The sequence below is a fragment of the Zonotrichia albicollis genome, chromosome 31, assembly GCF_047830755.1.
Source record: "Zonotrichia albicollis isolate bZonAlb1 chromosome 31, bZonAlb1.hap1, whole genome shotgun sequence".
In the NCBI taxonomy this organism is placed as follows: domain Eukaryota; kingdom Metazoa; phylum Chordata; class Aves; order Passeriformes; family Passerellidae; genus Zonotrichia; species Zonotrichia albicollis.
Window position 1 is genome coordinate 5370674 of NC_133849.1, and position 27705 is coordinate 5398378.

At 51.4% G+C, this 27705-nt stretch overlaps 2 protein-coding genes across 5 annotated transcripts in view; both read right to left on the bottom strand.

Annotated features, from left to right (window-relative positions):
- LOC141725856 (uncharacterized) lies at positions 1-27651 on the bottom strand. Its single transcript, XM_074530007.1, has 4 exons — positions 27434-27651; positions 19737-19802; positions 17505-19583; positions 1-15469 (listed from the first exon to the last, which is right to left on the bottom strand). The coding sequence occupies exons 2-3, from the start codon at positions 19756-19758 to the stop codon at positions 18661-18663; spliced, it is 945 nt and encodes a 314-aa protein (XP_074386108.1). The 5' UTR covers positions 19759-19802; positions 27434-27651; the 3' UTR covers positions 1-15469; positions 17505-18660.
- The window catches only part of LOC102061417 (uncharacterized), a 236416-nt gene that overhangs the window by 76642 nt on the left and 132069 nt on the right, over positions 1-27705 (bottom strand). Inside the window, exon 1 of one of the 4 annotated variants that reach the window (XM_074529936.1) lies at positions 27434-27549. The exons of 1 other annotated variant lie outside the window; for it this stretch is intronic. The gene's annotated coding sequence lies outside the window, so the exon portion shown is untranslated. Of the gene's footprint in view, positions 1-27433; positions 27550-27705 lie in introns of those variants that run through there. 2 more of the 4 variants (XM_074529937.1, XM_074529942.1) reach the window with 2 other exon arrangements.

Consider the following 27705-nt stretch of genomic DNA (forward strand, 5'->3'; position numbering starts at 1 on the left):
GAGGGTTATATGCAGTGGTTTATTCCATGGTTACAGAGGTCTGAATCTTTGGGAGACCTCCAACAGAATCCCGAGCACATGGCGTGCTTCACCTTTTAAGCTCAGGAGAGGGGAGGGGAGGGGACAGGTGAGCCACCAACCAGGTGGGGGGGCGGGGTCTCAAGGGGCGAGGGACACCTAGGCAGGCCAATGACCTCTGGGCCTGAGGGGCATCCTTTGACCAACCCCACGGCACCTTGTTGATATGTTAAGCCTGATTGACAGGACTCACTCAGCAAGGGGGCGAGGGGAGAAGTGGAAGAGAGGTATTGCCACACCTGGGAGGTGACCTGAAAGTTTGAAACACACCACAACATCTCCCCCTAGTTTTGTTTAAAAAGAAGAGGACTGGGCTTGTAGTGCAGAATGCTTGCCAAACCATGGTTGGTAAATCAGTTCTTCCTCTACAGGAGGGTCAGTGTTTTCCACCGAGGCTTCCAGGTCATCCATTGGAGCATTGAGGGCTTCGAAATGGTAGACCTCAGGAGGGGGAGATGAGCTTGAAATTAGCTTGAGAACTATGCGTTTGATTAGTCCAAAAACAATGCTAACAACTACAATAACTATAACTAAAATAAACAGCACTAAAAACACAGTTTTCAGAATAGATCCCAACCAGCCCGAGAGTCCCCAGCCATTGAACAGTCCATTCAGCCAGTTGTCAGTTTCTCTGATGATGTCCGAGAGCTTTTGCCAAGGTAGTCCATACGTGGTTTGGACTGAGGGACTATGCAGGAGATCGCAGGTGGGATGATCACGAGTAGGACGAGAAGCAGGCTCGGTCTCATGGCATCTCGAGGCTACACACAAACAGTGGGATCTAAACTGGTACAAGAACTTGAGACAAACATATATTACAAACTATTCCAGATAGGAGGCTTAAATAGAATTTCCTCCAGAGAATGTGTGCGGCGTTTTCTTCTCCAGGCAGCATGAGCAACCTGGGGCGCTTCTGTAGATTTCTCTGAGACTTTGGGAACATAGGACTTTACCCATTTGGAAGGAACCCACCTTAAACCAGAGGGGGTGGACACACAGGCGTATCCACATCCCCAAGTAACCAATTTGTAAGATCCCACCATTTTCCAAGTCTCAGGGTCCTTTACTAAAACTGGAGGTTTTTCTTTCATCAGCCTATGACTGCTCCCCCCAAAGTGGTGTAGGATGGGTAGGTTCAGGCTGTCAAAAGAACAATTCAGCAAATTGATTGTGAATAGCGCCCTGGATAACCGGATGTGGGGAGGTTCCACCTTCAGAACCTGTTGTTGCTGGTCCAGGACCCTTTTAATATCACGGTGAGTTCTTTCTACAATGGCTTGACCTGAGGGGAGTAGGGGATGCCAGTTTTATGCTCTACTCCCCATTGTTGCAGGAAGCTCCCGAATTCCTTGGATTTATAAACAGGCCCATTATCAGTTTTCAGCTCCTTGGGGATGCCCAATGAAGAAAAAGCCTGTAAGAGGTGCTTAATAGCATCAATAGATGATTCTCCTGTGTGGGCAGAAGCATAGACCGCTCCAGAAAAGGTATCTACACTAACGTGAACATATTTCTGCCATCCAAAAGCCTGTATGTGTGTTACATCTGTTTGCCACAGTTCACGACTGTTCAGTCCCCTTGGGTTTGCTCCCGTACTCACTGTAGGGAGTGCATGTTGTTGGCAATTTGGGCAAGTGGCCACAATAGCTTTGGCCTGTTCTTGAGTGATGTTAAACTGACGAACCAGGCCAGGTGCATTTTGGTGGAAAAGCTGGTGGCTGATTTTTGCCTGTTCAAAAACATTTGGGAGAGTGGCCATCACTGCAGGTGCAGCAAGAGCATCTGCCCTTCTGTTGCCTTCAGCGATAAACCCTGGCAAGTCAGTGTGTGACCTGACATGCATCACATAAAATGGTTGCTCTCGGTGAGTGACTAACTTTACCAGCTTTGAGAGCAATTCAAAAAGTGCGATGTTAGACACTTCTTGCAGTATTGCTTGATCTGCCCTGGATACTACTCCTGCCACGTATGCAGAGTCTGTAATCAGATTAAATGGTTCTGAGAACCTTTCAAAAGCCCTAACAACTGCAGCCAATTCAGCAACCTGAGGTGAACCTTCCACCTCAGCAACGTCTATCTTCCACTGCTGGGTTGGAGGATCCCTCCAAGTCATAACAAACTTGTGGGACCTCCCGGACGCATCTGTAAAGACAGTCAGAGCCCTTTTTTAAAGGGCTCCTACTTAGAGCACTTCTCAATTTTAAAGTAAATTGAACATCTTGTTCGAACAATTTGTGAGCGGGCCGTGCTACCGAAATTTGTCCTGAGTAGGAATCCAGAGCAAACTGCAACACTTCATTTTCTTGAAACAATTGTTCCAGTATTTTCATAGTGTTTTGACCTGATTTTAACTCAACTGGAATGTGAATGCACTTAAAATCACATCCTGCTAACTCCCTGATCCGGTCCTTGCTTTCCGGATCAGTTCCGCTAACAGCTCCTGAGGCTTTGTCAGTCTCTTGGACCTTTTGTGACTGAGGAAAACCCATTCTATGATCAAGAGAGAGTCCCTCTGGTCCCGGTCCTTTTTTGGTGTGTTCTTTGCCTTAGGTGTTTATTTTTCCTCCCACTGTTAAATAATTCCATGGAGGTGTGGCAACTTACCTAGGATGATAAATTTGAATGGCAGGTCAGGCCGGCATCGGTTGGCCTGTCTTGTGAACATTGCAATCTGAACCTTATCTAGAGCTTTCCGTGCCTCTGGGGTAATAGACCTAGGAGCACCTGGGTCCTCTCCCCCTTTCAATAAATTGAAGAGAGGGACAAGGTCTTCGTTAGTCAGACCAAGCCATGGTCGTACCCAATTCAAAGACCCACACAACTTGTGGACATCCACAAGGGTCTTGATCCTTGGATTGATTTCTAGTTTTTGAGGAACAATGGTCCTATTTCCAATTACTAGGCCCAAATACTTCCAAAGTGGCATCTTTTGAATTTTCTCTTCCTGGAGCTCGAACCCTGCAACAATCAATGCATCGATCGTTAGGTCAAGCGCATGTGTGAGTAAATCATCATTGGGGGCACACACAAGGATATCATCCATATAATGATAGATGATGGCCTTCTCTGCGGCTGCACGCACTGGGGAAAGCAGGGAAGAGACATACCACTGGCAGATAGCTGGCGATACCTTCAGGCCCTGAGGAAGAACGGTCCAATGGTACCTTTTCATAGGGGATTCCATGTTGGTGGAAGGGACGGAGAATGCAAAACGCGGTGCATTGTCAGGGTGTATGGGGATTTGGAAAAAACAATCTTTAATATCAATGACAGCTAATTTCCAATCTTGGGGAATCATTGTTGGGGATGGCATACCAGGTTGGGGAGAACCCATATCTTCAATTACATTATTAATTTGTCGGAGGTCGTGAAGAAGTCGTTATCTCTTTTTGTCAGCTTTTTGGATGACAAACACTGGAGAGTTCCACGGGGACATGGTCTCCACAATGTGGCCCTTTTTTAGTTGCTCTTCTACTAGTTCCTCAAGCACCTTTATTTTTTGTTTACTGAGCGGCCACCGTTTCACGTCAACTGGTTTGTCTGTTTTCCACTTCAGTTTTTTGATGGGGCGCTGTTGTTCAATGACTGCTGCACAAAGATGCTGTGGAGAGTCTGGAATATCAATTGTGACACCCCACTGGGCCCTTAAATCTCTCCCTAACAAAGGTTCCGAATAATCTAACACAAACGGATGGATATTTGCCTAATGTCCGTTTGGTCCCTCGATTTGAACAATGCTTTTAGATTGTCTTGCCAATTGCAGACCTCCTACACCTCGAAGGTGACCAGCAACATTTTGCGAAGGCCAATGTGCTGGCCAGTCTTGTACTGGAATCACTGTGCAGTCTGCACCTGTGTCTACAAGCATCTCAATGCGTTTTGACTCCCCACCCCCACTGAGGTTACACCATAATTTAGGTTTGTCTTTCCCAATAACTTGGACCCGGGCGACTGTGGGCCCTTGTTTTTCAGTACTTTCAGGTAAAGATGGTACAGGGATAGCTTGTGCAACAATTTGTCCCTTGGGAAGAAACAGGGGTGGGTGGAAACAGTGCAGGCCGAGAATGAATTGCTCAGGATCTGATGTTGTCATTCCTGGAGCAATCTCGATCTCTTGTGGTGTGTGTTTGGTGTCCCCAATGACAATGTACTTACAATGAATTCGGTTCCAAGTACCCTTCTGTTCAGGATTGACAGAGACAAAATGCCAGTCAGTGTCCTTCAGGTGGAGTGACTCTGTCAGCTGCAACCTGTAAGGCTCATTGACAGAAGACGTGGTTAACATAGGATCACCTAAATCATAACAGAGGCTATTTTGTTTCACTTTCAACAGTGGACCAGCAGGCTTGGTCTTTGAAGCACCTGCTTCACTTACACAAATATTAATATTATCACGCACTTGATTTGTTTTGCTACCCATATTCATTTGGCCTGCTCTTTTTGTGTCTGCACGCCTGGCAGGCGGGCGCTCCCTTTTCAGTTTTTTTGTTGTTGTTGACCCCCAGGGAGGGTTTGTAGTTGTCCTCCCCTGCCATTTCTAAATTCATCAAAATCCCTTTTCAGGGGGCACTGGTTACTCCAGTGCCCAAGGTTGTTACAAAGCAGGCATGGCTTTGTGGGCTCAACCATTGCTGGTCTTTGCTGCTGCCCAGGGTACTGCTGTGCTGAGGGAAAAGGCGCAGGGCTGGCAACGGCGACACGCTGAGGTGGTCTTGGCAGCAGCCTTGGTCTGGTGTCTTCAGCCACACTCATCAGAGGTACTTTCCTGTTACAGACTAGAAGCATATCTTTTAGCGTAGGGGGAGGTTCTATAGGAAGGCTCAGGATTGCCGCTCGACACTGTTCATTTGCATTTGTAAACGCTATTTCCTCTAAAATCTCCTCCCTAGCATTCACTTTTTTAACTTGTATTTCAATGGCTCTAGTTAACCTTTCTACAAATTTCAAAAAAGGCTCTGATGGTAACTGTTTAATTTTACTATAGGGCTCCAAAGGCCCCTCAGGTTGGAGGGAAAAGAATGCTTTTTCAGCTGCTTCTTTTACTTTCTCGAGTGTTAATGCAGGAATTGCAGTAGCTTGGACAGAGGGTGAAGACCGTTGACCCTCACCACAGAGGTGCTCAATGGTGCCACTGTTGTCTTTCCCTGTGTTTGGATCAGCAAGCAAGCCTGGGAGAGCATCTTTTAGCAGTTGTTTCAATGCTAATTCCCATGATTTGAATTCCGTGGAGGTCATGAGGCAGGAAAAAAGCTGTTTTCAATCATGTGGGATTACCACAGTCCTACTCAGTTCAGAATTTAAAAGGCCACGGAAATATGGACTGTGTGGACCATATTCTTTATGAGATTTACAGATCTCTTTAAGCAATTGTCATCCAAAAAAACTCCAATTCGCAGTTTGGAGCTGCCCCAGCTTGAGCTGCAGGCTGAAATGTAACAGGAGCAAGTGACAACATGGGACTATGCATTGGGTGTGCCGTTCTCTGCTCTGTATCCCGTGAATCAGAAGCATTGGGATCACAGCTACAGGTTTGGGGACAGGCAGTGGGTGTGTCCCTACCGTGGGAACCCGGGGAGGGGGCAGGGACAGGGAGCCAGCAAGGCGCGGGGAACCATGGGAACAGGGGGCGGGGTCAAGGGGCAGGCAGAGGGTGGGGACACCTGGTGACATCACGTCAGCGGACACCTCCTGGGAGGAGTAGAGAGGCGGAGCCGAGGCTACTGCAGGAAAGGGAGGGGGAGGGAGGAAGGTGTCACCAGGAACAGGAGGCAAGGGGGATGGGGATGGAATTTTAGGATGCTTAAGAGGATTTTGGGAAGAAGAAGACAAGGTTTGGGAAGATGCCACGTGGCATCCACCATCTTGTGGACCCCTTAGGGACTGGGGGCCATTTTGGGCATCACTGCTCTCTGGAAAGCTGACACGTGCTCTGGGTTTTAGAGGAGGGGGTACAGGGGGTTGGGAAAGTTTCCACGCAGCCTAGCCGGGGCCTTGTGAACAGGACAACTCAGGTATTTTTGCAAACTCTGGGAGCCGACTTCCCAATGAGTGTGCTCTCTTTAAAATACCAAGTTTTGGGGAAAGAGGTTTAGGGGTTTTAGAGCTAGGAGAGGGAGAAACAGGGAGAGCAGAGGTACATGGCTTGGCATTTGACTTTTTCTCCATTTCCCTTTGTTTGAGCTAAGCTGTTCGGATTTGTAAACTCCAAAACACAAATTTAGCTGAGGGTGCTTTGCCAGTTTGTCCTAAGGTAATCAATTCATTCCCAACTTTATCCCAGAACTGAATATTGTGGATTTCTTCAGGGGAGATATATGGGAAGTGAAGAAAAAGCCATCTTATAAACTGTTTCAATTTTCCTTTTGAGAACTTCACATTACCAACTGACTAAAATGCTAATAATATTATAATACACTCCATTTTGTACAATGCTGAGTTTCGAACCCATGTTAGATGTAAAAAGCAAAGTACTTAAATCCCGCCTCACCGAAAACAAAGCAAAAATCAGCTACCAATTTCTAAAAAACAACCACAGAGAGGAAGGCGATAACGAACAGACAAAAGCTTCACAATGCAGCTGTATATACTGCTTTTAAAATTCCCGGGCAGCAGCAGCAGGGAGCTGGGACACGCCCTGCCAAGCCGAGGCAGACACAAAGCCTCCCCCGCGGTGGAATGCAGCCCGCCCCCGGAGCTGAGAGAGCAAGCAGCCTCCCCCACACCACATGGCGAGCCAAAACTGGGGCGCCCTCGCCGCGTGTGCAAAGAGCACCCCTCTCCCCCGCACCAAGAGAGATTCCCCCCGTCTACGTGGCAAGCCAAAACTGGGGTCCCTGCTGCAGAGAGAGAGAGAGCGGAGTCCCCTCCCCCGCGCCACGTGGCAAGCCGAACCTGGGCTCCCCCGCGCTGCGTGTGCAGAGAACACCACCACCCCCCCGCACCGAGAGAGATTTCCCCCGGCTACGTGGCAAGCTGCAACCGAGCTCCTCCGCACAGAGAGAGAGAGCGGAGTCCCCTCCCCCACGCCACGTGGTGAGCCGAGCATGCTGCGCTGCTGAGCCGGGGGGAGGGCAGAGAGCACTCCCGCACCGCCGGTGCAGATTCTAAAAGACAGCTGAACTAGTGGCAGAAAGCTAAAAGCCTAGAACGAAACGAATTCCCGTCTGTGGGGCTGCGCCGCCAAAAATGCAAAGGCAAAAAGGAACAGAACTCACAGCAGAGTCTGTTTTTTGAGCTTCTGCTCCACCGAGAGCAGAGATACTCACCCGAAATGGAAGCTGTGGCTGGCTGGGTGCAGGCAGGCAGGTCTCCTCACCGGAACAGGACCTCTCTATGGGCAAGAGAGGCTACCCTCTTCTTCCTCTGGAAAATCTGCTCACTACAATGGAGCTGGGCTTTCCAGAGGTGCCGAACAGTCCATTAAACTTTTTCTGGGAATATTCCCGAAGACTCTGGCTGGGAGCGTTGCAACCAAGGCTCCTTTCAGCTGGGTGCACGGCTGCCAGAAGCTCTCCCAAGGTAGCGAAAGTCCGTCTGGGCTGCTGAGTTGCTTTGCCCACCCAGGGACGCCAAATATTGGAACAGGAATCCTAATATTACCAGTTAGATTGTGCCTCGGCCAGTCTGACCCTCGCTGCTGAGCCAAAGGCGGCATCTGTGGTGTATCCCCCCAGAGACACCTTTAGCTTGCTGGTGCTTGCAGCTGGGCCCTAAGCAAGTCCAGGCTTGTTAGGAACTCCGTTTACCTCAGGAGAAAAGCTTCAGGTGAAGGTGAAGAGAAAAAAGGAGAGGGTTCTGCTGGAGGGTTATATCCAGTGGTTTATTCCATGGTTACAGAGGTCTGAATCTTGGGAACAGCTCCAACAGAATCCCGGCCGCATGGCCTGATTCACCTTTTAAGCTCAGGGGGAGGGGAGGGGACAGGTGAGCCACCAACCAGGTGGGAGGGGTGGGATCTCAAGGGAAGAGGGACACCTAGACAGGCCAATGACTTCTGGGCCTGAGTGGCATCCTTTGAACTTCACCAACCACACGACGCCTTTGCTGGAATGTTAAGCCTGATTGACAGGACTCACTCGGCAAGGGACAAGGAGAAGGGAGGGGAAGAGGGTATTGGTACACCTGGGGAAGGGACCTGAAAGTTTGAAACCCACCGCAACAGCTCCACCCTGATCATGCACCAGAGGACCCACACTGGAGAGAAGCCCTACGAGTGTGGGGAGTGTAGGAAGAGCTTCAGCGTGAGTTCCCACCTGATAACCACCAGAGAATCCACACTGGAGAAAGGCCGTACAAGTATCCCAGTGTGAGATGTGCTTCAGGCAGACGTCCGGCCTGATCCAGCACCAGAGGACCCACACTGGGGAGAGGCTCTATGAGAGTTCCAAGTGTGGGAAGAGGTTTCCGACCAGCTCTGTTCTCTTTCAGCACTATCGGATTCACAGAAAGGAGAGGCCCTTCCGCTGCCCCGACTGTGGGAAGGGATTCAAGGACAACTCCACCCTCGTCACCCACCGACGCATCCACACTGGGGAGAGGCCCCACGAGCGTCCCCAGTGTGAGAAGAGCTTCTCCAGCAGCTCTCATTTGACCCAACACCAACGGAGGCACCGGTAAGGGAAGCCCTGTGAGTGCCCCGAGTGCGGGCAGAGCTTCGTGCGCTGCTCCAGCTCCATCCCCCACTGGAGGAGGCACTTTGGGCACAGCCCTGGTCACTCACATTCCCTGTGATTCCTGCTGGGAACACAGCTGGCTGCTTCTACTTTTAATTTCACCTCAATTTTTTTCTGTTCTCCATCGCTTTGCACTGCAATAGCCAAGAGGGATGGATCTGTCACCTCCAAACCACTCAAATCCCAGTGAAAACAGCTCAATCTTACCCCCCAAAAAATTCAAACCCACCTCAAAAAACTCAATCCCATGCCAAACTCACTCGATTTCGCAGCCATCAGGCTGAGATGAGGTTGGGAAGTGATTTAGAGTCGTGGGATCTCAATTAGAGTGGTGGGATGGAGATTGTGTGGGGCTGGGTGTGTGGGATGTATTTGACAGCAAATAAAACTCAGAGACTTACTGATTTCTCTCCCGTCCATGTTCAGTCTGTTGCAGTTCTGTTTGCAGAGTGCCGCCTTCTCAGCTCATTGTCTTGGTGTCCCCTTTTCCCTCCTGCATCTCTTTGCCTGCTCTGTTTCTCTCTCAGTGTCTCCCTGGACCCACGGACCACCAGAGACCCTCCCATGATTTAACTGACCCAGGCACCACCAGAGACCCTCCCTATATTTAATTGCCTCAGGGACCACCCAATACCCTCCCCTGATTTATTGCCCCAGTGACCACCAAAGACCCTCCCCTGATTAAATTGACCCCTCCCCTGATTTAATTGACCCCTGCCACCAAAGACCCTCCCCTGATTTAGTTGACCTTTCCCTACTTTAATTCCCCTTCCCCTGATTTAATTGACGCCTGCCCTGATTTAATGACCCCTCTCTCCCCACAAACCCTCCCCTGATTATTTATTATTTTATTTCCCAATTAATATTTTAATTCCCAGTCCCAGGAGCTGAAGTCCTGAAGGCTGGCAAGGAAATGTCTCTGTAGGATTTTGCTCCATTTCTCTTCAAGGGCAGGAACATTTTTCCTGGCTGGGAGGTGGAATTGCAGACTTTTGGAATGTGTGCAGGGCAACACGGACTGGCATCAAACATGGACTGGGATCAACTAGGGGTTGGGATCAAATATGGACTAGGATCAAATGGGGACTGGGATCAAATATAAATTGGGATAAAAAATGGACTGGGATCAAAATCAACTATGGACTGGGATAAACTGGACTGGGATCAAATCAGGACTGGGATCAACTTTGGACTGGGATCAAATATGGCCTGGATCAAATATGACAGATTTTATGGACTGGGATCAATGGTGGACTAGGATAAGCTATGGACAGGGATCAAATATGGACTGGGATCAAATATGGATTGGGATCAAATGGACTGGGTTCCTACAGCCTGGGATAAACTGGACTGAGATTATATAGATGTCGTGGTTTGAGAGGAAGTTAAGTTTTCTGGAATATGAAGTGGTCAGGCCAGTAGGTGCTCACATTTGAATACTGGCACCTGGTTTGGCCACTGGGGACATTGGATACGCCTCTGAGAACACAGGGGTTAAAAAGCAGAGCACTCCCAGGGGAAACTCTCTTGGGTTCCAGCGAGGGAAGCAGGTCGGACCTCCCCTGCCCAGCTCCTGGCTGGTTTGGGGCTGGGTGAGGTAGGCCTGGCCCGAGGATGGAAGGGTGGAAGAGCCCCGAGAGGCATTGGGCAGCCACACCTCTCCCCCAGGAGACAGAGAGACAGAGCGCCTGCGCCACCGTCAAATTTGATATCCTGTGCTGGCAGCACAGCCCGGCTGGCGGGGAAGGGCGGCGGGATGCAGCTGTGAGAGCTTTGGATGGGCAGAGCCCGAGCTTTTAACCCTTTTTCGGACAAGGAAAACTTTGCAGAACATTAAGCTTTCCTAGAAGAGAGATAAGAGATGAAATGGAAGAAGGAAATGTGCAAGTGTGAAGGTCTGGGCAAGTGAAAGATGTCAGGAGAGTAGAGAAGAATCTTAGGTGGGAAGAGATGATGGAGTGGCCTTAGCTGGACTTTTCCTGTATGGCCATGGACAGAACCATGTTTCCTGTGACACAGAGACTGCATCCAGGGGGAGGCAATGGCTCAGAGCCAAGAGGGTTCAGCATTGGTACCCCTCAGCCCCAAAGGGTTAAATTTTGGGGGCACAGGTGTCCCAAAGGTGAGACTGTGCCCTTTTTGGAATGGGACAAAGCATCCTTAAAAGGACAGCCCTAGAAGCAGCTCTGATCCATGTGCAGTGGTGAGAGCGCTGGACATGGAAGGAAGATGTCACGATGGCAGATGTTCTCCAGGCGGTGCCACGAGTGACATGGAAACACACGAGGTTTCAGCGGTGTTTCCTGGGGAAGCCTATGGCACAAGAAGGACTCCTCTCCCCTTGATGAACTGAGAATTGATTACCTAAAGGGTGGTGATGGACCGAGAGTTGGTGATTTGGGGGTAGATGTATTGCAAATGTGGTGGTGGAGGGGAGGAAATGTTTTTGGAAAGTTTTCATTTTCCCTGTGTGTTTCTTGTTACTTAGAGTTGTAGTTTAGTTAATAAAGGTTTTTTTTCTTTATTTCTAAGCAGGGGGCCTGCTTTGCTTATTCCTGGTCACATCTCACAGCAGACACCAGGGAGCATATATTTTCATGGGGACACTGGCATTGTGCCAGCATCAAACCATGACACCTATGCTGCCAGTTGGCCTTTTTCTACTTCTCCAGCCATCCCCACAGAGCATTGGCTACTATCCATGAATCAATGTAGAGGTAGAGCTTTGGCTACTTCTCTCCCTTAGCAATGTCCAGGGCCAGCTGAACAGCTTTGAGTTCTGTAAGTTGGCTTGATCCACCTACTCCTTCAGCAGCCTCTGCCACCTGTTTTGTGGGGCTCCATACGGCTGCTTTCCACTTCTGATCCATCCCTACGATGCGGCAGGAACCGTCAGTGAAAAGAGCGTAGCGCGTTTCCTCTGGGGGCAGTTGGTTATAGGGAGGAGCCTCTTCAGCCCATGTCACTGGTTCTTGTTCCTCGTCATAAGTAAGACCAAAGTTCTCACCTTGCAGCCAGTTTGTAATTATCTCCAAAATCCCAGGGCAATTCAGGTTTCCAATACAGGCGCACTGTGGGATAAGAGCAATCCGTTTACTCCATGTAGCGTCAGTGGTGTGGTGGGGGGTGGGAACCTTTCCTTTGAACATCCACCCCAGCACCGGTAGTCGGGGTGCCAGGAGGGGTTGTGCTCCCGTGCCAATCACCTCTGAGGCAGCCTGGACTCCTTCATAGGCAGCCAAGATTTCCTTCTCTGTGGGAGTATATTTGGCTTCTCACCCTCTGTAGCTTTGACTCCAAAATCCCAGTGGTCGGCCTCAAGTCTCCCCTGGCACCTTCTGCCAAAGGCTCCAGGACAAGCCATGGTTCCTGGCTGCAGAGTAGAGCACGTTCTTCACCTCTGGTCCTGTCCTGACTGGGCCAAGGGCAACTGCATGAGCAATCTCCTGCTTGATCTGTGCAAAGGCTTGTTGCTGCTCAGGGCCCCAGTGGAAAGTGTTCTTCTTACGGGTGACCAGGTAGAGAGGGCTCACGATCTGACTGTATTCGGGAATGTGCATCCTCCAAAAACCTATGGCGCCTAGGAAAGCTTGCGTCTCCTTCTTATTGGTGGGTGGAGACATTGCTGTGATCTTGTTGATGACATTGGTGGGAATCTGACGCCGTCTGTCTTGCCACTTCACTCCCAGAAACTGGATCTCCTCAGCAGGTCCCTTGACTTTGCTCTTCTTGATAGTGAAGCTGGCTTTCAGGAGAATCTCGATGATTTTCTCCCCTTTCTCGAACACCTCTGCTGCTGTCTTCCCCTCACACAATGATGCCATCAATATACTGCAGATGTTCTGGAGCCTCACCCCTTTCTAGTGCAGCCTGGATCAGTCCCTGGCAGACGGTGGGGCTGTGCTTCCACCCCTGGGGCAGTCGGTTCCAGGTGTACTGCACTCCCCTCCATGTGAAGGCAAACTGAGGCCTGCATTCTGCTGCCAGAGGAATGGAGAAAAATGCATTGACAATGTCTATAGTGGCAAAGCACTTTGCTGCCTTGGACTCCAGCTCATACTGGAGCTCTAATATGTCCGGCACGGCAGCGCTCGGTGGTGGAGTCACTTCTTTCAATGCACGATAGTCCACAGTCAATCTCCATTCTCCTTCAGATTTTCGCTCAGGCCAAATGGGGCTGTTGAAGGGTGAGTGGGTCTTGCTGACTACCCCTTGGCTCTCCAGCTCACCGATCATTTTGTGGGTGGCGATCACAGCATCTCGATTCGTTCGGTATTGTCGGCGGTGCACTGTTGAGGTGGCAATTGGCACTCGTTTCTCTTCCACCTTCAGGGGACGTACTGCAGATGGGTTTTCTGACAGTCCAGGCAAGCTGTTCAACTGCTTGACACCCTCTGTCTCTACAGCAGCTATTCCAAATGCCCATCTGAGTCCCTTTGGGTCCTTGAAATAGCCAGTTCGGATGAAGTCTATACCTAAAATGCATGGGGCCTCTGGGCCAGTCACAATAGGGTGTTTCTTCCACTCATTTCCAGTCAGGCTCACCTCAGCTTCCACCAAAGTAAAATCCTGTGATCCCCCTTCTGCAGTGTGTTTTAAACTTCCGGGTCCCTTACCCAAGTGTGCCAAAACCCTTCTCCCCCCCTCGCCCCCTGCTGGGCTGTCAATCAGTTTTAACATTCCAGCAAGGCCTTGTGTGGTTGGCCAAGTTCAAAGGATGCCCCTCAGGCCCAGAGGTCATTGGTCTGTCTAGGTGCCATTCTCTCCTGAGACCCCGCCCCTCCCACCTGGTTGGTGGCTCACCTGTCCCCTCCCCTCTCGCTGCCCCGGGAGCTTAAAAGGTGAATCAGGCCATGCGGTCGGGATTGTGTTGGAGCTGTTCTTAAGATTCAGACCTCTGTAACCATGGAATAAACCTCTGGATATTAAACCCTCCAGCAGAATCCTCTCCTTTTTCTCTTTACCATCGCCTGAAGCTTTCCTCTTGAGGTAAACGGAGTTCCTAACAAGCCTGGACTTGTTTAGTGCCCAGCTGCAACTACCAGCAAGATAAAGGCATCTCTGGGGTGATACACCACAGCTCCCGCCTTTGGCCTAGCAGCGAGGGTCAGACTGGCCCAGGCACAATCTAACTGGTAATATTGGGATTCATATTCCAATACCCCCTGTCACACCAGCAGTAGAAACAGACCCCGTCCCCACATGTAATCCTTCCGTAAGCCACGAAGCTCCTTCAGGGAAAAGGACTCAATAGTTGCATCTGATCTTGCACCTGCTGCTTTGACTCCTGATTTTATGTCAGGAGGCATTCAGGTTCCTTCTCCTTCATCATCATCATCCTCATCATCCTCATCATCCACTGGTCGACTAGTCTTGTCCGTGCATTTCCCACTTCTAGTACTGGCAGCAACAGCCATTGGTTGAGGCTTATTTTCTGGTTTAGCTGCTGGCTTAGGCTCACTATCTGGTTTGGCTGCTGGCTTCGAGCCTGGGCTGTTGGCTGCAGCCTGAGTCACCAGGACAGTTGCTGATTTATCTCCCTGCCCCCCTGCCTCTGTCTGCTGCCCGACAGGATCTAGCAGTGAGTGATGAGCACAAGCCAGGGCCCAGCTCACTGCAATGACCTTCCTCTCCTTAGGCTCATCCCGGTACTTCTCTTTCAGATATTTCCCCACCTCAGCTGGGTTCTGAATTTGCTCATGGGGAAAATCCCAGACTATAGGGTCAGAGAATTCCTTCAGGATTTGGCCCATATCCTCCCATTTCCCACACCACTTAGGATTTTCCACAGCTGGGTCAACTCCTGAGTCAGGGGTCTCATCAGCCCGTCTAGAAATCTCAGCCCTCATCCTAGAGAAGCAGCAGGCTGTATAGAGGAAGGTTACCAGATTGAATACCAGAAAGATGGTCTCTTTAACGTTCAGGGGAAACCCAACATCCTTCAATAGTGATGCAACAGATTCATAGGAGAAGAAGGAAAGCAAAGGCTGAAATGCCTGATCCCCTGCTGCTCCTCCTCTAACAAATTGGATGCATAACCATAGCCATGAACCATTCTTACCTGGAGCAGACCCCAGCATGTTTATAAACTTTTTACACATCATTACCACCAAGCCCAGCAGAATAGCTATTCTGGTCACTGCCCCTCTGCTATAAAAACTACATATTAGGGACAATACTAAAGCTATTTCTGCATAAGAAAATAAACCTATGGACCACAGAGGTATTAAAATCTCAAAAAACCTTAGGGACCAGAAATCCATGCAAGCCTTCACCCCAACATACTTTATGAGTTCAAAAAGCATGGCTATTAACTGCTTTATACAAACACTGAGTAATGGCAACCAAAATGCACTCAAAACAGGGTTTTTCCACTTTCTCTCGAGCCCCACGTGTTGGGTGCCAAATTTTGTCCTGGTTTACGGTAAATTTGGTAGAGAATCTCCAAAGGGGGCCCCTCCAGAAAGCAAACCCACACGGTCCCTCCCCCCAACCGGTTTGGGAAGGATTCCTCAGAGAGAAGAGGATCGAACCTGTTTATTTAACAGACACAGCACCCCAGCACACAGAATGAACAATACCGGCTGACACCACTCTGAAAAAGATGACAAATTCAGAAAGTCTTTCTCGGGGGTGGTCGCTCTGTTCTCAGTCCTTCCGGCGCTGGGGCAGCTGCTGCAGCCACAAGGTGCAAACTCTCGGTGTTCCCAGGTCCCAGTCTGGAGCAGGTTCGAGAAGGTTGAAAAAAGGAAAGGAGAAACAGTCCAGGAAGGAATTTGGACTGTTTAGCTAAACTAGCTAATGAGCAGGAGCAAAAGCAAGCAAAAGTGAAGCAGAAGTAAGAGCCAGAGAGAGAGAGAGAGAGAGTAAAGCAAAAAGGCGAAAGCAGAACTATGCACTGCCCCGTCTCCGTGTCCTTGATAAGAAAAACCCAAACAAAACTTTCACACTACAGAGACAGTCTTAAAGGCACAGAACATATGAATGGCGATACAAGCATCATAACGTCACCCTAGGACACACAGGTATCCTGAACAGTGTCATCCCATTGTTATCCTTTTGATACTAATTCTGCTTGGTTTTATTTTATCAGCAGTGCTATTCATTATTAACTGGAGCATGAAACAGCTGAAGAGATTGACATCTATAGTTAATGCACACAACTTGGCTGATATCCTCTACAATGTGCACATCCCCATGACATTTGACACAAGGCAACTATGAATGAAGCCTATGTGTTTTGGTATAATCCTTGATTTCCATTTATAATTTTGTGGAAATTAAGTTCGATTTTTAATGAATTGTTTTAGAAAATAATTTTTTAAAGTTAAGGCTTGTATTAATATGTGTTGATTGCTTTTGCTTTTGATTATTTGTGACTGGTTTTTATCATTTAAATATTGTTTTAAAAGTAATATTGTTTTAATTAATCAACCATTTGTGAAAATTGTTATGATAATCAATATTATGTTTATTGTTTCCCTTTCCCCCTCCTTCTCCTATCCCTTCTTTTCCCTCTCTCTTTCTCTTTTTCCTTTCTGTCATCCCTATTTTTCCAGGTTATACTACCAATGTACGGCGAGTTCTGCAGACTCATCAATGATGCTCCAGAGTTCTGCTGATGAAGATCCCTCAAGACAATAGTGAGTCATGGGGTCGTGTGAGAGTCTGTCCGAATTTTCCCTCATCTGCCTCATGATTGTCAATTGGGGACCACTGAAGAGAAGACCCCCCCTGTCTTAAATCTCTGGCTCCAAGGAAGAAAGTCATGTGCCTGAGACCTGAGAGCATTGCTAAGCCATTGTTCTCACAGGTGGTGTTTGCTGTTGCTACACTGAGCCCAAGGAGAAGAAGAAGGGGCACCGTGCCCTTTGTGCAACAACAGCCTTGGAAGCTGTCCCACCTCTCGGCCTGGCTGGACTTCTCCTGAGTTTCAGGTGGTCCCCCCACAAAAGACCCTCACCTGTTTTACAACCACCGTGACAGACAGACTGAGATGGAAGGAGCCTCTCCATCAAGGACTGACACATGGAACCCCCATGTGAAAAGGCCCCTCTGCTCCTTCCAAGGACTGGCACTGAAACCCCCAGCCCGGGGCAGGTGTGTGGGGGAGCCAAGCTGACCAAAGCGAGATGTTTGCCTGCAGGTTGTGACTGCTGGACCAAGAAGACAATGGCTCTCGCTTACTGCTGAGAGCATGGACTACCTGTTACATCTATTCCTTATTGTATCTGTATCCCCTCCCTTGCAATTTCCAATAGAGTTCTCATAATAAAAACCTCTGAGTTAGCGAGAGACTTCGAGATCTCCCCGACGTAACAGGCGGGTCCTCGACTGGACTGGACCAAAGGACTTTGTCTCTACGTTTGGTAGCTCTATCCCCTCTCTCTTTCTCTCTCTTTTGTCTCTCTCTTCCTCTATCTTTTTCTCTCCCTTAATCCCTCTCTCGCATTTTGCTGTGGTCATTCAATAAAGGTGTATTTGTTTTGATTATCATTGCAAACCCCCTTGTACCGTGTTGATTCTTTTTGCACCCTGAGATCAAATCCATGAAGTCTCACGAAACCCGTCCGTGAGGACGGATCGTGACACCCCCCGAGGACCCCTCCCCAAATTCCCCCCCAAAGCCCCCCCAGCAGCCCCAGACCCCGCTAAAGCCCCCTCAAGTTCCCCTCAGACCCTCCCGCAATCGCCCCCAAACCTCCTCAAGACCCCTCCCCAAATTCCCCTCACGACCCCTCCAGGACCCCTCACCTTTCACTGCGCCTCCTCAGCAGCTCCCGGAGCCCCCCGTCCTCTCCCAGCGCCTCTCCCGCTCTCTCCAGCGCCTCCCGCAGCACCCGCCCAAACCAGGGGCGGCTCCCGGGCATCCCTGAGGGGGTCCCGGCTGGTGGCAAGGAGGGAGGGGGCGCCCGCTCCATGCCCGGCCCCGGGGTCAGGGGGCGCTGCTTCATGATTGGCTCTGATTGGCCAGAGCGGCGCGAGGAGGGCCGGAGTTGGTGAGAGGAGATGGCTGGTGATTGGTTGGTTACATACAGGGCACGGTGATAGACAGGAGATGGGCGGGGAAGGCCAGCGGTGATTGGTTGGATAGAGGCAAAGAAAGTCGGAGTTGCTGAGGGGAGATTTGTGGTGATTGATTGGTTGCTTCAGGCGCGTGACAGGCAGACAGTGAAAAAGGTTGATCCTCTGGGAATCCACTGAGCAAATATTTATCCTCAGGTGGACAATCTGAGAATACAGTGGAAAAAAGGGTGATCCTTTGGGAATCCAGTGGGAAAAGCTGAACTTTTTGGAATCTGGTCGGAAAAACGCTAATCCTCTAAGAATCCAGTGGTGAAAGGGCTGATCCTCTGGGAATCCACTGGGAAAAGCCTTATCCTCTAGGAATCCCATGGAGAATGAGGCTGATCCTTTGGAATCCAGTGGGAATAGGGCTGATCCTTTGGGAATCCATTTCTTAACCCCCAAAGGCAGGGGAAAGGGAGGGCCTTTGGATTTTTTACAGGGTATGCAAAGGGTGGAATTGGGGTTGGGGTCAGGGGAAGAGTTCTTAGCAACACAAGAAGGGTGAGATCAAATTCCTGCCTGTTAGCAATAGCAGCACTCCACAGAGAACGTGCACCCAAAAACTAAATTCCCTCTAAAACAACTGACAAATTATGCAACTGCAGATATATTAGATGAATTTCCTTCATTTAACCCAGTTTTGGGTGTTTATAAGGATGAAGGTGAAGCAGAGGAAAATTAAGGCCAAATCAAAAGGCAAAGCAGGCACGTATCTTCCCTACATACATCACAGGGAATGTGAGTGACCAGGGCTGTGCCCAAAGTGCCTCCTCCAGTGAGGGATGGCGCTCGAGCAGGGCACGAAGCTCTGCCCGCACTCGGGGAACTCGCAGGGCTTCCCTTAGTGGTGCCTCCGTTGGTGTCGGGTCAAGGTAGAGCTCTGTGGGAAGGTCTTCCCACACTGGGGACACTCGTAGGGCCTCTCCCCAGTGTGGATGCGCCGGTGCTTGACAAGGGTGGAGTTGCGCTTGAATCCCTTCCCGCAGTCAGGACAGCAGAAGGGCCTCTCCTCTCTGTGAATCCAATAGTGCCGGAAGAGATGGGAGCTGGTCGGAAACCTCTTCCTGCATTTATCACACTCGTAGAGCCTCTCCCCAGTGTGGATGCGCCGGTGTGTGACGAGGGTGGAGTTGTACTTGAACTCCTTCCCGCAGTCGGGGCATTGGAAGGGCCTCTCCTCTCTGTGAATCTGATAGTGCTGGAAGAGATGGGAGCTGGTCTTAAACCTCTTCCCACACTTGGAACACTCATAGGGCCTGTCCCCAGTGTGGCTCCTCTGGTGCCTGATCAGGTAGGAGCTCCGGCTGAAGCACATCCCACACTCCCCGCACTCGTAGGGCCTCTCTCCAGTGTGAATCCTCTGGTGCCTGATCAGGCTGGAGTTCTCTCTGAAGCTCTTCCCACACTCCCCACACTTGTAGGGCCGTTCCCCACTGTGGATCCTCTGGTGCCTGATCAGGTTGGAGTTCCACCTGAAGCTCTTCCCACACTCCTCGCACGTGTGGGGCTTCTCCCCACCATGGAGCTGCTCATGGAGCACCAGCTCCGATCTCTGGCTCCGTCTCCGGCCGCCTTCCCGGCCCAGGCTGGCTCTTTCCTCCTCAGATCCCCGCTGGCTGCGTTTGTAGCCCCTCTTCGTGCGGCATCTCCGGGGCTTTTCCTCCCCGTTGGCTTCCTGCGCCGTGGAGCCGCTCAAAACGGCCTCTTCCACCAGGTTCTGCTGCGGGCATTTCTCCTCCCTGCTCTCCATGCTCAGCTCCTGCTCTGGGGGAGGAAGGACAAGGACAGGATGGGATTTGCCTCCGTGCCACAGGCAAGGGCAAGGAGATCCCCCCAGGGCTGAGCTACAGCCGGGGCCGTGTTGGGCTGGGAGATGGAGCAGCACAGAGGGGAAAGGGGCACTGACTTCCTCCTCACCCGCCTCAGTGTCCCGGGGCATCTTCCTCTTCCTCGCAGCCTCCCAGGCCTTGGCAATGGGCAATCCTGGTTTGGAGAAAACAAGGGATGAGAGCGTTTGTAGGAGTGTCGGGGGGCAGGACGGTCGGGATGGATGGAGACGAGAGAGCTCTGCAGCCAGGGCGTGGAACTTGCGGTTTATTGCAAAGGGCCTGGGTGCAGGGCCCTGCTTGGAGCTGCCAGGCACAGCTTGGAGCATGCCCGAGAGAAGAGAGGGCTAGAGAGGATGAGAGGGTAAAAGACGAAGAGAGGCAATAACAGAGTAACGTTCCCATTACAACACAGTAAGTTTTCTTCTGTGTTGAATATTCTATTTCCCAGCAACCAATCTAGTACAAGATACAAATCCTATAGCATTTAAATACAGCCTGTAAAAATCATTATATCACCATACTGTGTTACATTCTACGTCCTAAAAACTCCTCTTTGGACTCCTTCTGCTGAGCTAGTAGGGTCTGCTCTGACCCATGGATCTGTCTGCAAGCAGAGGGAATTGTTTCATCAAAAGGGGAATTGCCTTCAGTGGGCCACACCATTGTTTGCCAGTTGTTCACTAACTGAGGTATCTCAGAGCTTGCTTTCATTTCAGTCTTCCTTATACTTTCGATATTCTCAAAAACGTTTGCAAGACAATCATATTTATAAGGCTTTCCTGTTTCACCTTCCCCAACACACATTGAGTTTGAAAATCCCTGCGCCCGAGTTCATCTCTACAAGTCACCGGCCACCTCAGCTCCAGAAAAACCTCACAAACACCAAGATTCAGCCCTGAAAAGGCCTCCCAGGAGTTCCCCGTCCCTGGTCCCTCCCCTCTGCTGTTCGGGGGTTCCCCCCTGTCCCACCTGCTGGGAGTCACGTTTGGATTGGGGGTCCCCCTTGTGTCCGGTGCCCGCCCTGCCCAGGCTGCTGGCAGTCCCAGCAATGCCAAAAGCTCCCCCGGCTTCGCTCTCCCCATTTCAGGATGCCGGGGCTGTTTGGGCTCCCAGGCTCCCTTCTCCCCTCATTCCCTGCTCTGGGCTGCAGCGGCTCCAAGGAGTCCCCCCTGCCCCTCTCCAGGCTCTTGAGGCTCCCGCCAATGGCGGCGCTCCCCCCTCTCTGGGCTCCCCACTTTGGGCTCCTGTGGGACACAGGGCTCTGCTCCTCCAGGCTGCCTCTGCCGGCAGCCGCCACCGCCACCCCCCGATGCCCCCCAAGGGGCCTTTTCCACTCAGCCTTGGACTTCTTCATTCTCCAAACATCCCCCAAAAACCCCAACCCAGGGACCCTCCGGGATATCCGGGCCGAGCTCCACCTCCCCGCTCACCGGTGCGATTGGGGGGGAGCGATGATCCCACAGGTGGGGGCTGCGAATTCAGGCAGGGATCGACAGCGTGGTTCCCTCAGCGCAGCCTTGATCCGCCTTTGTCCCTCCTCTTCCTCCCGCTTGTCCCCTTCCACGCCCCCTCATCCTCCTCCTCTGTCTTATCTCCACCTCCTCCTCCCCCTTCATCCCTGCCCTTCCCTCCCTCCTCCTCCTCCCCCAGCAGCAGCCACACCCTCGGTGCCCCGTTCCCGCAGCCCTCGCAGCCGCGGCAAGAGCGGGGATGGAGCCGGGACAGGTGGGGATGGGCAGCATGGGGCTCTCGGCTGCTCCAGCCGCTGCGGGCGGGGGGAACCCGGCCCGGGCCAAAGGAGAGGCAAACTGGGGGCACATCACAAAGCTAAGGATGCAGCAGAAGATGGAGATAAAACACTTATGTTAATAATAACTCCAAAGGAGGAAAAGCTGGAAATACCAAAGTTTAGGGAAGCCGAGAGAAAAGAATTAAACAAGACAGGAAGCGAATAAGATAAATCAGGGAAATGGAAACTTCTTGATGGAAGACAATTGCTGAATAAAATGTGCTTACTAGGAAAATACTAGAAGACTTGCATCAGAAAACCCAGTGAGCTACTGAAGCTTTGTGTGATCATTTTTTAAGGAACTACGGGTGCACTGGGATTTTTGGAGTAGCAAAGCAAGTAACTGAAAGATGCTTAATTTGACAAAGGAGAAATAAAAAGGTGAAAAGAACAACAACATTTGGAGGTCATGAGTTAGCTGGCTGACCATTTCAAAGGATCCATGCAGAAGCTTAGATTTGTTAGGCTCTGGATTTATTTGTAAAAAAGACCGTTTAATCTCGAAGAAAGAGAATATGCCACATGTCAGACAGGAGATTTTAGGAGAAGAAAAATCTTTAAAGCATCAGAAACACACAAGAAAAAACAAGAAAAGAAAAGCGAAATAAAAGGGAGGGGAACAGGAGGAAAACTCAGAAAGACAGTGGGATCCTCTGCAGCTCTTGCCCCCTTTGTTCGCAGCCCAGGCGCCTGTCCCGGGTCCCGGCTCGCTGCCCGCCTCAGCTCCGCCTGCCCCGCTTTCCATCCCAGGTGCGGCCTCACTGCCCAGGCCAGCTCCACCTGCCCCGGCGCTCTCGCTCAATTTGTGTGCCCTGCTCCCACTGCCTGGCCCGCGGCCGCTCTGCCGCCCATGCTGGGCAAGATGGGGGTTGCTCTGTCCTGCCGCCTGCTCCGAGCTCACCGCGCCCACCGCACCCAGGGGGGGTCCCAGCCATCCCATCCCCGCCTGCCCTGCCCGTGCCACCTGCGCTGGGCACCGCCGCTGCTGCCGGGCTCTCCCACCTGCCTTTGCTCTGCCGGGAGCTGCCGGATCAGCCGCCATCAGCCATGTGGGGGCTGCCCACGCTCCGCCTCGGCCTCCACGGGAAGATCCCCCTCTGCCGATTCCGGCAGCAGACCCTGCCCACAATCTCACTGAGCCTCGGCGGGATATCCTCCCCTGACCCCGTCCTGCTCTGAGTTACGTCCCCTTCGTAACCACAGCTCTGGCTGTTGAGGGAAACTTTGTCTCTCTACAGGAAGCACCTTATTGAAACACTAGGAGCTCAGGTAAAAGGCAGCCCTCTCCAAATTCATTCTCAAACCACGGGAGAAAGGCTAGAGAAGGTAAAATGTGAAAGAGTTGGATGAAGGGATTGCTCTATTTCCGTTCAGAGAGGTTCCCATGGGGGGGATGCGCTGCCCCGCCCCGCGGGAGCCACCAGCGCCCCTGCCGGCCGTGCCTGGAACTGCACCCAAGGGGAAAGCGCCGCAGCCCAAAGGCCGGGACTGGCTCCGGGCTCTGTTTGCTGTCAGGGCCGCAGCTGTTGGTGTTTGTTTGCTTTATTATACACACTAGTAAAGAACTGGTATTCCTATTACCATATCTTTGCCTGAGAGCCCTTTCATTTCACTAGTCTAAAAATTAGGAGGGAGGGGGTTTGCATTCTCCATTCCAGGAGAGGCTTTTTCTGCCTTCCTGAGCAGACACCGCTCGTGTAAAGCAAGAAAAGCACCCACAGGCACTGAGGGGGCTGCAGGAGGGGCACAAGAAGGCCCTGCAGCACTTGGGCACAAAGGCACAGCAGGTGAATGCAAGAAGGGAGCAGCAAAAGGCCAACCTGAAGGCAAAGGCCAGGGCACAGTTCCTACAGCCCCTGAGGGATCAACCCCAGGGCCCAAGGGGGCCCCAGCACCCAGGGCACGGCTCGGCCACAAGCACCTGGCACAGGCATTGCCCTCCGCGGCAGGGGAGAGCCCGCCCAAACAGCCCCTGGCAAGGAACCAGGGCTCCAGCTGCAGGGCACAAGGACACTGCAAGCACAGACAGCAGCACCCTCAGCACCAGCAAGTCCACCCCTTGATAGACATGGATTGCCAGGGCTGTCACAGCTCCCATCACACCAGGGACCCTCCACACTGGAGCCCTTGAGAACATTCAGGGTGGGTCTGCATTGAGAGGAGGCATTTTCTGATGGACACAGGGGCCTCTCAATGCACTCTGAAACTTAGATCGAAGGGGGAAAAATGCTAAAAAGACGTGTGATTACAGAGGGGATAAGTGGGAAAAGTGGGAAAGATGCATGGTTTTACTCAACCACTATAAGTAGATCTGGGAGATGGGTTTGAAATGCATGAATTTTTATTTACACCTAATTGCTATAATGATTTACTGGGAAGGGATTTGATCACTAAATACGGAACAAAAATTAATATTATAAAAGGTGATACAGAGGCCAGTACGTTTGTACCTCTGTGTCAAATGTCTGCCCAGGCCTATTCTGAGGTGAACCCAGAAGGGTGGGCAGCCCCAGGGAAAGAGGGAAAATTAGATATGGAGTCTCTCCAAAGCTCTCAGAAGCAACCGGGACAAGTGGTGTCTAAAAGCAACACCCTGTTCCAGGGGAGGGAAGGAAGGGGAATCAGACACAGCGCAGGTCACCGCCCCATGCTCAGCTCCACCCGCGCAGCTCTAGATGCTTGTGAGAGCCTGGCACTGAAACGCCCTGAGCAGGAAGGCTTCAATATCTTCTGCTGACACCACGGCACCTAACAGGGGGGCAAAAGCGATTCTCACTGCTTCAGCAACCACTGGAGCAGATATCAAGGCATATTCTCCCACAGCAAGCTGGGCTGGCACAAAGCCTGCCCTGGCACTTTGCTGCTGCCAACACCCAGCCAGGACATCGGCTCCTGCCCAAGGAGTGCAAAGCAGCACCACTGGTGGCCAAGGGGCCCATGCCAAGTGTCCCTGAGGCCAGAAACAGCCGCCAGCACAGCTCAACACGGGGGGACCCCTCAGCCTGGCCTCAAGGGCTCTGAAGCCCCGGAGATTTGCACTTCCCGCCTGCAGCAGGACGATGGGAGGCCGCCCCTGAGCCTGCCCTGAAGGCAACACAGCAGCAGCCAGGGCTCCACAGCGGGCCAAGCCCCTGCGCCTGCCCACAGATCCTCGCCTGCAATCCTCTGCAATCCTGGCCACCCTCCTCTGCCATCTCCAGCCACTGGGGCCAAGCCTTGCTGCCACTGCTGCAGCTTCAGCGCTGCCTGGGCCTGCACTGCCACAGCTGCTGGGGAACACCAGGGCACAATTCCACTCTGGGGCTCACTTACACCCACACTCTGGGCTGCCTGCCATTGCACTGCTGCAAAATGTACCGAGTTTGGTTGTTTTAAACCTTATTTTTCTGCTCAGGCTTGGTTTGTCTTTGCCTTGGGGAAAGCAATTTCAAAGCTTTTATTTAAGGGATGTTATGCCACTGAATTGAGATGAGTTTAACATCCCAACAGACTGGGAATAGCCCAAAAGATACCCACAGAGATAACGACCTGCAACAAAACATCAACATTGCCCAGCAGCAAACAGCAACCAACAGCTACCCCAGACACTGCCCCCGCCAGAGCTGGAGACACCTGGGCTGAAAAAGGCTGAGAAGGAAATCCAGGAGTGAGGAGACCGAATTCACATCAGAGGGGAAGAAATCCGGGTCCAACAGGAAACCAAACTCGAAAAACTTACACAACTTGGAAGCAATGAACATTAAAGTAGTGCATTTAGATTGGTTCAGACTACATAAAGTTTAGGAAAAACTGAGTAAAACTCACATGGCATGGAATGATTTTCTCTGCACAGCTGGGCTATTTGTGAAAGAAATTATTTCTGTTGCACATCCTGGCCAGAACCAAGGAATGCCTTGACTCTCTAACACTAAAGAGATTGTTTCAATGACAAAACTACAACATGAGAAAAATTTTACATAATATTCCCACTTTATATTGTCAGGTAGGTTTGGGGCAGAAGTGTGAGAATCAATTTTTGGTCTGAGTTTTTCCATGTTCGCCTTGATGTTCTATTTTTCAAAATTGAAGAGCTTCATCCGTAATACTTTTAACTTGCAAATAGTTCATACTTTTTTTAAAAAAAGCAGATTCTGAGGGGGCCACATGTGACTCACCAGATGGCTGCCCTGGAAGAGAAGCTCCATTCCAGGCAGCCTCCACAGGAGCTTTAGAAATGCAAATGAACACTGCTGGGCAAAGTGTGGACAATGCACTTGGGTCTCTTGCCTGGGGCAGGAATTGGGCTGATTCCCTCTGCCCCTCACCCCAAGCTCTGCCTGCTGGCACTGATGGAATTTGCACAGCTCAAGGCAGAGCCCAGGGGGAGGATATCTGACCCTGCAACACAAACGGGTGAAGCTGCAAAGGGAAACAGCACATGGACAATGTTGGGAAAACTTCACTATAAACAAATGGGGGGGAATCACCCCTCTGCCCACTCCAACATGTGCTGTCACTGTGTGTGTTATATAGGGTATATTACAGCACTGGGGATTATTTTGCTACCAAAAATTCAGGGAAATCAGTTGGGATTCCAAGGATTTGATGATTTAATTAGAGAAAAGCAGTCAATTGATGCAGCCCTGGCTGGAGAGAGCAGTCAAAAATGAGGTAAAGATGAACGGCCAGCAGAACAAATCCTACAACACCATGGACCAGCCCCTGGGAACACAAACCAATTCATATCAGGAGCCACAGAACCCATTTCTCATTTCAATGACATCATTAGATTACAAGCTCTCCTCGCAATAATAACCAACCAGACAGCTCCAGCTCCTGACCTTCCTGCTGACCAATCCACTGAAATGAGGAACACAACACTTCACCATGGGATGGGATCAGATCAGCTGTTAGCAGAAAAAAGAGGAGTTTCTGGAAAATTAAATGACTCAAACTGCTGTTGGCAAATACATGACAAAGGAAAAGTGATGAAACAGATAGCAAAGCAAACAAGAAAGCAGCTCGTGTACCAATCCAAACGTGGAAAGAATGGGAATGGGACACGGTTTGTGGCTGCCTGGCAGACAATGGGTTAAACGAATGCTGTTTCTCCTCTGATGTGCTACAGCAACTCTCATCTTTTTACCGTGCTCCACACCTTGAGAGTGCAGCTCATTCAGCAGGTGAGCGAGGGGACGCAGGTGGCAGCCAGGCCTCCAGATGCAGAAACGGCTACAGAACGACAGGGAATGAGGGCACTGAGAATAATCACAAAACCAAAGAAGACTCAGTAAGGAAAAAAGAAAAAAAAAAAAAACAAAACCAAAAACTGAGCGAATATTCCCGGAGATTGGGTCAGGGACTCGTAGATAAGGAAGACAGAAACCACCAGTCTCAAAAACTCTTACTAAATAACATCGACTGCTGCTCAGAAAAGTCTCGCTGAATTCCTGAACTTCCAAGAGAGTAAAGACTTAACAGACCCATGCATACCGGCTGTTTTACAAAAGTGGGGTGCACATTAACGAGGACATGCAGTTGGCAGATGAGGAGATCTGAACCTTCCAAGTACCTCAGCCAGGGGGCAAAGGGAGAGGGAGATGAGGCAGGGAAAATGAGGATAAAAAGGAGGCTGCGAACTACAACAATGGCAGAGAGCGCACGGCAAATGCCCCTCGGCCTCTCCCTCTGCTCAGCAATAAAGTCACTTTTACAGGACTCCTCTGCCTCCTCTGGGCACACAAACCTCCGGCCACGGCAATTTCCCCGCACAGCCCCGGGCACGGGGCAGCCCCCTCTGTCCCAGCCACAGCAACCGGGCCGAGCCAGCGCTGCTCCGGCAGCGGCTCCTGCCGAGGCAGCGGCCGCAAGGAGACCGCGGGCAGCCGCTCCCGCAGCGCCCTCACGCCAGCGGCAACACGGGCCGGACACGGCACAACCAACCCGCCCGAGCCCCCTGCCGCCCCCGAGGCCCGCAGCCAGCCCCGAGCCCCCGCACAACCCAGCGCGGCTCCCACCTGCACTGCGGCCGCCTCCGAGCTCCGCCGCCGCCTCACCGCGCTCAGGCCGCTGCCGCCGCTCCGACAATGGCGCCGCTGCCCAGCCTCGGCCGCCCTCAGCCCACCACCGAGACCCTGCTCCGACCTGCTCCCACCAATCGGCGCGCCGCAACCACGACTGACGGCACCACGGCCCAATCGCTGCCAGGGGCGGGCTCTGCACACGGCACAGCCCCGCCCCGTGCTCTCAGGGCCCCCCGGGCTGCGTGAGGGCAGAGCCGGAGCTGAGG